The sequence below is a fragment of the Falco peregrinus genome, chromosome 5 (assembly GCF_023634155.1).
Source record: "Falco peregrinus isolate bFalPer1 chromosome 5, bFalPer1.pri, whole genome shotgun sequence".
Classification (NCBI taxonomy): domain Eukaryota; kingdom Metazoa; phylum Chordata; class Aves; order Falconiformes; family Falconidae; genus Falco; species Falco peregrinus.
In genome coordinates this window covers 38,061,736-38,073,532 of record NC_073725.1, presented here as the reverse complement: position 1 = coordinate 38,073,532, position 11,797 = coordinate 38,061,736, and the positions used below count along the sequence as shown (strand labels likewise).

Below are 11,797 nucleotides of genomic sequence, written 5' to 3'. Positions count from 1 at the left end.
GGGACGTCTGACAAAAAAAAAAAAAAAAAAAAAAAAATCGGACGACGAGTCAGATTTTCCTTCCGAAAGCCTCAAAGTGTCCACGTCCTCAAAGCATGGAACCAATTTAACGTCGCCGCCTCCCTCGCTCCCCCCGCCGCCCCCTCCCCCTCCGACCCCGCGCCCCCTCCGCCCCACGGCCGAGGCTGCCGCGGCGGCCGGAGACAGCGGGCACGTGACGGCCTGGGAGCCGCGCGGGCCCCGCGGCCGCCGCGCGCCCATTGGCTGCGCCACCGCCGGTGACTCGCGGGCCCGGGACCCTCCTGCGGTATAAATAGGGCGGACCGGGGCTTGATTAATTTAGCATCCCGGGCAGCAGGTTTCTGCTAAGGTTGGAGTTACTCCGCAAGACTGTATGCCTGCGTCCCATAGGTAATAGCTAACCACCGACCAGGGACTCTGCACCACAAGGAGTCTGCATGTCTTGCAACTAGACATGCTCAGCTTTGTGGATACACGGATTTTGTTGCTGCTTGCAGTAACTTCATACCTAGCAACAGGCCAACGTAAGTGATTTTAGCTTGTTTGTGGCATGGGTGGTGTCAGGGGGTGGCTGTCCGACTCGCTGCGCTCTATCCAGGCGTTTTCCCAACGGACGGTCGTCTGCCGGGAGCTGCAGCTTCCCAAGCTATAGAGACCATCTCGCAAAACTGCCACCTCCGTCTCCGATCAGAATCTGGCTTCTTTTTTTTCCCCCTTCAGAAATAGGAAAGGATGGCAAAAGGCCAACGAGACACCCCCCCTCAAAAAAAAAAAAAAAAAAAAAAAAAAAAAAAGAAAAAGGAAAAAGACGGGCTCGTATCCAAAGGAGAATGCAAAGCCCTGATTCAAGCGCAGATGCTTAAAGGCTAGGAGGAGACTGTCTACGGCGAGCGGGAGAATCCAGGCTGCACCGAGACCGTACTTCTGGGAGACTTGAGGCGCGCTTCCCGCAGCGGGGAGCCGGGGGAGGTGCGGGAGCGGCGGCTCACCGCTTCCCTGCGAGGGGGGCGACCGGGCAGCTCGGTGCGGGGCCCGCCGCTCCGCCGCGCACAGCGGCGCCCCCTGGAGGCGGAGCGGGACCGCTACGGCGCCCCCCGAGCCTGCCCGGCGGGCAAAGCTGTTCGCGGCGCCCCGCACAGTGAGCCCGCCCCCCGGGGGGTCTCCGGGGGGAGCCCGTACGAGGCAGGAGGAGGGAGGCAGGGAGGGACTATTGCTTAGCTCCGGTGCGGAAAGGGGATGGGGCTCCCCGAGGGTGCGGCGCGGCTCCCGCCACTCGCTGGGAAGAGGGTTTAGTGTCCCCCGTCGCGGGCGGAGAAGCGCGGGCCCCCCGCGGCGGGAGGGAAAGGCGCCCCACGCACTGCGCTGCGGGAGAAGCGGAGCCTTCCCCCCGCCTCCCTGCTGGGCGGCATCCCGGGGAGGGCCCCCCGGCCGTGCCTCTGCGGCACCGGCTCTGCCCTGGGGTTTGGCCGCGTTCCGAGGCGGCGGAGGGCGGCAGCAGCCGTGCGCTGCGGTGTCCCCCGCGCCCCCCCCGCCTGCGCGGGGCGCTGGGGCAGCCGGCGGTGGCGGTGGGCGGCACTGTGGCCGTGGCCTTGCCGCAGGTAGGGGGTGTGGTGGCCAGTGTCCCCGTCACCTGGGGGCGGTAACGGTAACGGTTTTCATGCCGTGTGGCGTTCCGGCGCAGGCAGGCGGTGCCGTGCCGGGGTGATCCAGTGTTCGGCACTTCAGTACCGCTCCCTTTTGGCTGGGCTGGCTGAGCCGGCTGCGTTCGGTGTGACCACGCACTGCCGAGGTGACACTTCGTGGAAAAAGCACCCAACAACCTGTTAGTTAGTAATAATGTGTAATTGCTGGCATTAGAGTGTGATGGGAGACGTTTTCACCACGGTAAGTTTCAGCCAAGATAGATTTTTTTAATTGCTTGAAACTCAGAAAACAGATTTTTGAAAATTAGTATCCCCAGCTAATTAACGAGAGCACACTTAGTAGTAAGTAACACGCAGAGAGAACGTTATTTGCTCTTTGGTGTTAATAGCTTCAGACAGTTCTCTGTTAGGTACTATGACATTGTACAGGAAATTGTGGAAATAGGCAAGTTTGGGTAGGACCCTTCTGCATAAAAAATCTTCACATGTGTCAGCCTGTCTGGGTTTATTCATCTGTTGTGTGCACACATATGTGAAAACACATACATGCATTTTTCCATGGAGATATGTTTAAGCATATTTAGAGCAGGCATATAGAAGGTACCTGCCTTCTTACTGTATCAACTCTGTTGTTTTAATTTCATTAGCAAGCCTTTGGAATTTGAAATACATAGCAATCTCACCTGTGAGTCTTCACAGTTTAAGATAATCACCTTAAAAGTAAGAAATTACATTCAGAAAATGTTTTTTTGGGGTTAAGAAAATAAACAAAATTGCATTTTGATTTAAAAGCATTGAAATGTAGAACTTGTAAAATAACTGAATCCGCACTCTAATTATTTCTTTTTTTTTTCTTTCCCTTTTTTTTCCAGATGTAAGTGAGGTCAGTATAATGATTTTTTTTTTCTAATACATAACACGCAACTTCAATTAACAGGCTAGACTTCTTTTTTGTGGCAGTATTATTTACTAATGTTGATTTCCAAGATGGTCATGGAAAGATACCGACTAAATCCTGAAGGGACTGCCTGGAAAGGTACCCACCCCAATTTCTCAAGTGGGACGGCCTTTTTAAGAGAGAGACTGCCTTCATAGGTGTAAAGACTATGAGGAGAAAGTAACGGAGCAGTGGTGTTTGGATGTTATACCTGCCAGTTTGGATTGGAGATGACTCTGCTTTAAAGCCAGTCTTACGGTCTAAATTTCATTGCACAGAAGGATTATGAAAGAACTCAGGTGTGACATTTTTATGCCAGTTTTATAGGCTGTAATAGGTATAAAATTCAGAGTGTTCCACAGAATGCTCTAATGTAGTTAAATGTATCTTTGCTTATATAATAAACTCTTAGCATTCATAGTAATTTAAAACCATACACCATACTTAAACATATTGTACTGAGAAAAATTATAGTTATGTAAGAATATGAGTCTAAGTTTGTACATTATTTTAGTTGGAAATATTGGGAGAAATTATATCTTTTTAAATTCTCTTCTTTATTTTTTCCAGGCACCTGCAGGGCGGAAGGTAAGCGGTTTTATTTCTTTTGTGTGGTAATGGAGATGATATCAGATAATCTTAGGCAGATTAATATTTTGTTGGAAATTGGATGAAAGGAAAACAGACTACATCCATTATTTCCAGTGTTCCCTGAGAATAGCAGTAGCCTGCGATGAGTAGGAAGTAAAAATGAGGGAACAGTGGGTGCAGCATCTTAACATCATGGTAAATTCAGATATTGGATTTAAGCTGCTTTACCCAAGAGCAGAACTAACCCTTCCAAGAACTAAACTGCGTTAAAGCATTCTTGTTCAACCAGAGTTCCTTTGGAAAGATTTACATAAGTTGAACAGTATAACAATATCCATACAGGTCTAAAAGGCTAAATAGATTCTATTTTGTTTCTAAGAGTCACTACTGCTAAATTAGACCCAGTTATTCAGTAGAGATTAGAATCAACTTTGCAAATACTTCTGTGGACTGTGTAGTGATATTTTAACTGACGTAGTAATGACAGTGACTGATCTGTTTCCAGTAGCTTATTGCAAAAAAAGAATATGCTGTCTGTGGAAAATAGCTATCGGACCTGTATGTGCAGTCTTCTCTCCCTTTTTCATGTACACTAATTATTTTTAATGTATATGTTTCCTTGCATCATCCTGGAAAATTTCCATGGTACCTCATTAAGTTTTATTTTCTTCTGGCAGGGCCCTAGAGGAGACAAAGGGCCACAGGGAGAAAGGGTAAGGAATTAGACTGACGTTCATTTGTTTGAGATCTTTGAACAGCTGTTGGAAGACCAGCAGGAAAAAAATAAATTTAAGCATTGGTGTGAGATTAAATGAATGTACCTGTAGAAGCTTACATGCACAATCCCATTAAAAAGAAACCAAGCTATCTGTGTACCAAATTCTGCTCCAGCGATACCTTACCAACCTAATTATAGCCATTGTGCCTGAGCAGATGCGGCTGAGTTCAGATGACAGCCTGGCACTCCAAGTGATTGTTTGAAAAACTTTTTTTTAACTGCTCGCAGTGGAAATAGTGCATGAAAATGCAGAAGGGAAAGTTGACACATGAAGATGTAGTCTGTGAACAGTATGGTGTATGGGTAGGCTCTCTACATCAAACCTGAATAGGCAAAGCTAGCTTTGAGGATCATTCATTATCTGTGCCTCCGAAGATGGCTTGAAAAAGCTCTCTTCTTGACAGCTAGGCATTTGTCATCTACCTTCAATTAGTAAAAGCAGATATTGTACTGTTAAAGGCTGCTGTAAAAGTAACTATCAATAAGGACATCTGAATAATTTAATTGTAATGTTAATTCATATTGCTGATACCTGCTTTTCTGATTTGCTTTTGCATCGCTGCTTTTTGTAAAGTGGTATTCTGAAATTCACATCCTTATCTGGGCAGCGTGTAGCTATCATGTATCTTCCTTGTATCTTCTGAAAATGAAAATGCCGTAGTACTGATAGGTAGCTCTTGAAGATCTGTTAGATCGTAGTATGCTGAGAAATGTAAAGGGAACTATTAGGAAGAGTGTAACAGTGTGGTTAACTGGGTATTTGCTTTAGGCTACCACTAACTAAATTTGTTTGATGAAGTGAGAGACACGCTTTGTCCTGAAGGCAGCAAGCCTAATCCTTCTCCTTTGGAAATCCGTAATACTTTTATTATGGATTTCATTTAGCACTAAACTGGGTCCAAAATGCACTCCAAATGAAATACCTCACCTCAGTTGCCACATGGCAAAACTTGACCAGCTTTGTGCGTTGAGGGTGAAAGAATATAAGCACTGTTACAGGACTGAACACATGTAATTTCAAGCTGTTGTAAAAGAAGTTCTGGTGGTGGTAGCTGAGTGACGGTATCAAAAATCTGTAGAAGAGCACTGCTTTATTGTCATTGAATTTGCAATTATACCAGCAAATAGTCTAGACTAATTAAAAACTGCCCTTTGACTTACTCTGAATCTACATTAGTTCATACCAGTAGGGCTGACCCCTACCAGTCCTCAGCTGGTCAAACTTTAGGCTTTCACTAACAGAATCTGACAGGCTGTGTGGGTCCACATGGGTCACTTGGGGTTCACGGATGCAAAATTTGGTCGCTTGAAATGAAACTTCCCAATTTGGAGATTACGCTTTGGTAGCATAGATCCAATATTTCTTTCATAGATCTTCTCAAATAGAAAAGTACAGTAAATATCTGATACAAGGTGTGGCAAGGCAATGTAAATTCAGGCTATGCTCATTTTCTAAAGTTAGCAATTCATTGAAACTGCATATATAGCACTGCTGTAGCGTGTGCTGGGTTGTTAATGAATTTAACACTTCAGAGATTTCTTTAGCCACTTCCAATGTTCACTTTATAATCCTCTTTTTGACTCTAGGGTCCACCAGGTCCACCAGGCAGAGATGGTGAAGATGGTCTACCAGGTCCTCCAGGCCCTCCTGGTCCTCCAGGTCTTGGCGGAGTAAGGCATCCTCACTTTATATTACTGAAAATGATAATCTGTGCTTTGTGACTAAGACTAAATGCATACCTGCTCGAAAACACTGATGTGGCATTATAGAGTAGAGGAAACATTCTCTTGTGATCTGCAAGAAACTGATGATCTCAGTTCCATTGAAACTGTCCTTGGGATATGTGTTTTCTGTGGCAAATTTGGATTCTGTATTCAACAGGGATTTATGCACAGGAGCAAATCAACCCTGTTAATTACCATTAAATTATACAGCCATAATGTATATGGATTAGTAATCAACTAAATGAAACCTGTGTTGTTATGCAGATGGGGAAAAGAAGCAGCACTTTGTGGTTGGGCTCAAGAGACAGCAACTGTATTGGAATAAACTGAAGAAGGCTATCCTTAAGCTAAAAGTCCATACTTTAAAAGTCCTTTAGAATTTTAGAATATCTTCCTTTAGAATTTTTCATTTCTATCTGTGTTCATGCAGCAGAACATAAGTAGACTGTGTCGCATGCACACTTTCTGCAGAAGTGTCCATCATGTGTTCTCTGCAGAATTCTGGCTTTAACTCTTTGCTTGACATTAGCTTGCACAGGGAGCCTGAAGACAGAAACCGTGTTGTATTGATCAACTTCAGCAAATCCTCCTGCATGGAAGAATACTCTTTTGCCTTCAATATGAATAGCAGTAATTAATTTTCTTATTAGCGAGCTCCAAACTGCTTTCATTCATTTCTATTATTTTAATGTGCTAATAAAACAAAATAAGCAAGAAAAGGATTTTTGATTGTGTTGTGTAGAATTTTTTCCCATTTTAGTGAAGAGGGAAAATATACTCAACAAAACCAGATGTATATTTGCCTACAAAACTTATATTGATAAAAGATAAAAAATCCAATGCAGTGTTTGAGGCTGTATGCTCCTCAGATCTTTTTGAAGGTGAAGGGCCCACCTCATCAGATAGTCAGGGCTGGTACATTAATTTTACTTAAGCAATGCAGTGAAAAAACATGCATAACTTCCCTCATTGGAAATTAGAACAATTTGAGGGTTTTCAGAAAGTTTTCAATTTTAAATGAACACTGAGTTGACTTTCTTAATTTTCAGTTCACACTGCTGCTATGTCTCTATTACCTTTACAGCATAGCTGTTTGAGGCCATTGTGTGAAAGGGCCTTGCTAGTAAAATCAAGTCTTTCTGGAAACAAGTGAATGGAAATGTATAGGGCCATGTTTACTGAGTTCTACATATGCTGCCTTAACATACCATATCACAAGTCAGAGGACAGATGTAGAATGGTAATTATCAATGCTTTCTAAAATAATGTTTTTAGTATTTTAATTTCCAACTTTTTATCACCTACAGAACTTCGCTGCTCAATATGATCCATCTAAAGCAGCTGATTTTGGCCCAGGACCTATGGTAGGTATATAATTTAGCACTTGATAACTTGCATAGATAATGTGTTCAGTATTTTCCTTTGAGTCTAATCCAGCTGTATTAATGCAAAGTATAGTGTTAAAATTAAGTGTTCTGATCATATTTTGAGTCAGACTATTAAATTGATCCTTTGATGTAGGACAACGTGAAGTGTTTGGAACACGGTCTTAGGACTTGAGATGTGGTCTTGGGACTGACTATATATTTAATTTGGATATAGCACTGCTGGGTCCTGTGCCTGAATTCTGTTTTCCATAGTTTTATGAATCAAAGAATCTCATCATCTGATGTCAGATAACACATGTACTTTGATGTAGTATTACTTTACCCATATTGAGACAGAAGATTGTGTTTCAGGAATAAGATCAATTATAAAGCTGCTTTCTAAAGCAGACATAGGTCTAGAAAGTAACTCAGTATCTCAGCTCCAGTTGGTGACCATTTTTCTCCCATGGCTGTATAACCCTTTTGATATCCTTAGAATGCACAGGTTTGGTAGGAAATTGGCCACCACACTTGGTTCTCAACAACTGAATGTTAGTATTTGCTACTACAAGGCTATTCTGAGGAGGAATCTTTATCAGTTACTGTATACTATGTCCAAATGGACATTTAAACAGTCTATTGCTTCTCCACATTAATTTCTAACCCTTCCTGATGTTAGCAGATATTTTCAGTGTACATAGATAGCACAATATGAAAATTAGGAGTATCTTCAGTCAAGTTCTGCCCTCTGTCTGACAAGAAATCATAAAATGGAGAGGGGGATTGATTTGGGGTGTCACAACTTCTGTGTTTCAATTTTTGACTCACTTGGAGTTTATCTGACAGCAGCAGCAGTAGAATCTGCCAACTGTGAGGAATTTTTAAGTTTCATAAAGAAAATGTGAGACATTGGAAAGATACAAAAGGAGGGAAGAACAATTCTGGAATATAATTTGTGAAGAGATTCACAGGGCTTATGCAGCACGTATGATTCAGACTGTCCAGAAACATTTTTCCTAGAATTATTGCATATTTTTATAGCCATGAGGTTGCTTTAGCTTCCATAAGTAAATGCCTGTATTTAACACGCATTTATTTCCCTTAATAAAAAGTATTCAGTCTTATGGGAAAGCTACAGAAGCCATTGAAAAGTTGGCATATGATTTTAATCTTGTAAAGAGAAAATCTAAAAGAGTTCCCAAGGAAGTTTTAAAACCAATTAAAACTATAATGATTTCTATTGAAACATCTCATAAAACATTCATTTAGACAATAGAAGCCTAAATTAAATTTCAGTTCAAGGTTGTTTGCTTGCTTAGTAAAACTTAAGACAGCTGTTAAGAAAGTGCAGTAATCTATGGAAATTTCCTTCTTAAAAGTGATTTTTGACCCTTTTTTTCCAAGATGTGTGTAAATTCTAAATTCACTCAAGGAGAGTATGTTAATGACCTAATTTGAAGGTGAAATGAAGAGAATTTAATCAAAAACAAAAACCAATGAAATATTCAAATAGAAGTTGATCATTATTAGAAATAGATGTATATACAATCTGTGCAATAGCTGTTTGATTTCTTTCCAAAATTATGTGTGAACCTCCCAGTTCATGGCAATACTGCCATTTATATACCTTTATTTTCCCTTTTACCGTTTTAATGATCTTTTCCTCCAACATTTCTTCTGGAAAATCATGATAAAATTGACAGGCCCCAAAATACCACCTTTCTTAATGTGATGTTATGGCCCTTGTCTTTAAACTCTGGAAGTTCACACACAGGAAGGGAGAGAGTACATAGAAGAACGAACCAGTGCACTTGCTAACAAGCCAGAATAGATTAAGAAGCCTAATCACAAAGTTCCCAGTCATAATGGTACATTCCTAATCATCTCACTGAGTTCTGTGCTGGGTCGTTGCCATTAGAAGATCAGTTTGCACTTGGACAGCCTGTGCAAATTTGTGCAGATCTCCTAACTTCCTCCTCCTGCATTTGGACGTTGCACACTGGAAACTGTAATACTTACCAATATTTTAGGAATCCCAGGAACTGCTGTTACAGACAAGTTTATATAGTGGTATTTTTCTTAAAAGATATTGTACTTTTTCTCCCCTAGGGTTTAATGGGACCCAGAGGACCACCTGGAGCATCTGGACCCCCTGTAAGTACAGTCTCACCTCTCCTAGTGACTAATTAACATTGACATACCTGTAAAATTACAAAATACCTTGTTCAAACACTAACAAAATCTCCCTCATCTTCTAGGGACCTCCTGGTTTTCAAGGTGTTCCTGGTGAACCTGGTGAACCTGGTCAAACAGTAAGTACAGGTTTCACATCCAGACACTGTTACCATTAGAAATAGGACCCAAAATAGGCTTGTAATGCTTCACCGATTTCTCCTACCCGTATGCACATCCCTGAATGTTTAATTGGATATTCCTGCTTGATCCTGTTACAGAAACAGCTGAACGCTCAGATTCAGACTCCTTCAGATTGAAATCATAAAGTGCAAAGTCAATTGGGCTCCAGCTGTGCCCCAACTCAAGTCAGAAACCAGTGAAAAGACTTATCTGGGAAATGATGCTTTAAGTAATCCTCAATCTATTTTCAACAGGGTCCCCAGGGTCCTCGTGGTCCCCCTGGTCCTCCAGGAAAGGCTGGTGAAGACGTAAGTGATTATTAAATGCTTCTCATCTCTTAAGGCTGCAATTCAACTCTAATATTAAGTTATTATTAAGCTAAGTGTTCTATCGGTTGTAATTTTTACATTTTTCTATAATGCTGGATATCATAAATAAACCCCTAAAATAATTATTTTACTATACAGGAGTTGCTGTGTTGGAAATGTACAGAAAAATGGATAACTTCAAAACTTCTCCAAATACATTATACAGCTTCCTGAATACAGGGAGAAGAAAACACAAAAGCTAACAAACTCTCTGTATTTATTGAAAAATAGAAACTTTGCCAATGTCTTTTCTTTTTTTGAATGGTTTATCTTGTTATTTTATAAAATTAGCTTTCCTTCTTAGTGCATTTTTACTGCGTTTTTTAGGGTCACCCTGGCAAACCTGGAAGACCTGGTGAGAGGGGTGTTGCTGGCCCTCAGGTATGTAGTGATCTACTGTATATAATACAAAACAGTTCTCTTATCAATGAAACCTAACAACATTTCTGAATTGCGACACATTAGCAGTCTATTACTAGCCCCTCTATGGATTAATCCAATTTCAGTTTTGCCCTTCAGAGTTATCATATAGTTATGTTTATTGTGTCCACTCTGTCCTGCTCCCCCCTGCAGTAAACCTACTGTAATTATTAACAGAAGTGACATAGTGGGGAGATACACAGGAGCAGGTGAGCAGGCACCTTGGCACAGAAAGCTAAAATGGCTGTGCTATCCCATGTTAATGCATGACATTTCTGAGATTCAGAACTGGAAGATCAGGTTGATTACATTTAGTCTTTGAGCAGGTCTGGTCCTGGGAGGTTAGGGAATGGACTGTGTTCATCACTTGAATTCACGGCCCAAATCTACTCATTAATTTTATTGAAAGACTTACTCTTTTTCATTCTTTTTAACTACAGTATATAATACGAGAAACAATCATTCATGCACTGTGTGTTTTTAGGGTGCTCGTGGTTTCCCTGGAACTCCTGGTCTGCCTGGCTTTAAGGGAATTAGGGTGAGTATATACATGCTTTTTCCCTAAATAGTTAAGACTGTCAACACTTCAGCATACTGGAAACCCCTGGAAATCCCCTCAAAGTTAGGAGTACATGAAGTTTTTAGTATCTCCTGATCTGAAAGACATTTTGTAAAAGAAATATTTTTAATTTTAAGATTGTATTAGGAAATAATTTTGTATGGAAAGAAGGATTTACCTTACAAGACTAAGAGTTTGTGTATAGCCATTGTGGGAACATATATATATAAAAATATTTGTTTTCCTACTCAATATAGGGGCACAATGGTCTGGATGGTCAAAAGGGACAACCCGGTACTCCTGGCAACAAGGTAAAGATGAAATCTGAAAATGTAGGATGCATTTGTAGCTCTTTCTAGCAAAGTTCTCTCATTATTCTACTGTGTGAGACATGCTATAGTGTAAGGCTTTCTGCTAAAAATTTGCATGGATGCAGTACTCTTCTGACTTAAGGCTATTTGATCTTCACAGTCTTTTTCCTTTTTACCTTCAGATTAGTGCACTTTTGAACACTATCCTTAAAAAATGTTTTAAAATACGGTCTAGAAACATCTCAAGCAAACTCTTCCTGTCTTAGTTTCTTCTCCCATTCCACCTCAGTGCCTAACAGGAGTGTTCTTAAAATTACACTACTGCAATATATGGTTGTAGGAAATTTTAATGCTGCTGGCTTATTCACAGGAGATTTGTATTCAAGAACTTTTACTATAATAATGAAAAGCTCAAATACTAATTCTCCCTCTTGCTTGTTTCTAAGAGCTTAGCATTATTTCCTTACAGAGTTACTAGTTGTAACACTGCATTCTCCATTATCACTGCAAGTTGTTAACCTTCAGAAAAAGTTTGGGAAAAAGATAGCAACCGCTCAGTCTGTCCAGTCATTGGCAATTAGGAGCAGACAAAGCAATTAAGTAAAGGAAAGAACAATTATTGGTAAGAGTGCTAATCTGACTGAAAAACACAAGCATAATAATCTAAGGTTACTCATGATATAACTGTGCTGAAAGCAGTGATGAAGGCAAACATCTGTGCT

At 41.2% G+C, this 11,797-nt stretch overlaps 1 protein-coding gene across 1 annotated transcript in view; it reads left to right on the top strand.

Annotated features, from left to right (window-relative positions):
- Positions 1-294: 294 nt before the first annotated feature.
- Positions 295-11,797, top strand: part of COL1A2 (collagen type I alpha 2 chain) — a 40,241-nt gene continuing 28,738 nt past the window's right edge. Inside the window, exons 1-12 of the mRNA XM_005228784.4 lie at positions 295-545; positions 2,537-2,547; positions 3,172-3,189; positions 3,870-3,905; positions 5,558-5,641; positions 7,003-7,059; positions 9,172-9,216; positions 9,321-9,374; positions 9,672-9,725; positions 10,113-10,166; positions 10,690-10,743; positions 11,022-11,075. Coding sequence (XP_005228841.1) covers positions 476-545; positions 2,537-2,547; positions 3,172-3,189; positions 3,870-3,905; positions 5,558-5,641; positions 7,003-7,059; positions 9,172-9,216; positions 9,321-9,374; positions 9,672-9,725; positions 10,113-10,166; positions 10,690-10,743; positions 11,022-11,075 — 591 coding nt within the window. The 5' untranslated portion in view covers positions 295-475. The remainder of the gene's footprint in view (positions 546-2,536; positions 2,548-3,171; positions 3,190-3,869; positions 3,906-5,557; positions 5,642-7,002; positions 7,060-9,171; positions 9,217-9,320; positions 9,375-9,671; positions 9,726-10,112; positions 10,167-10,689; positions 10,744-11,021; positions 11,076-11,797) is intronic.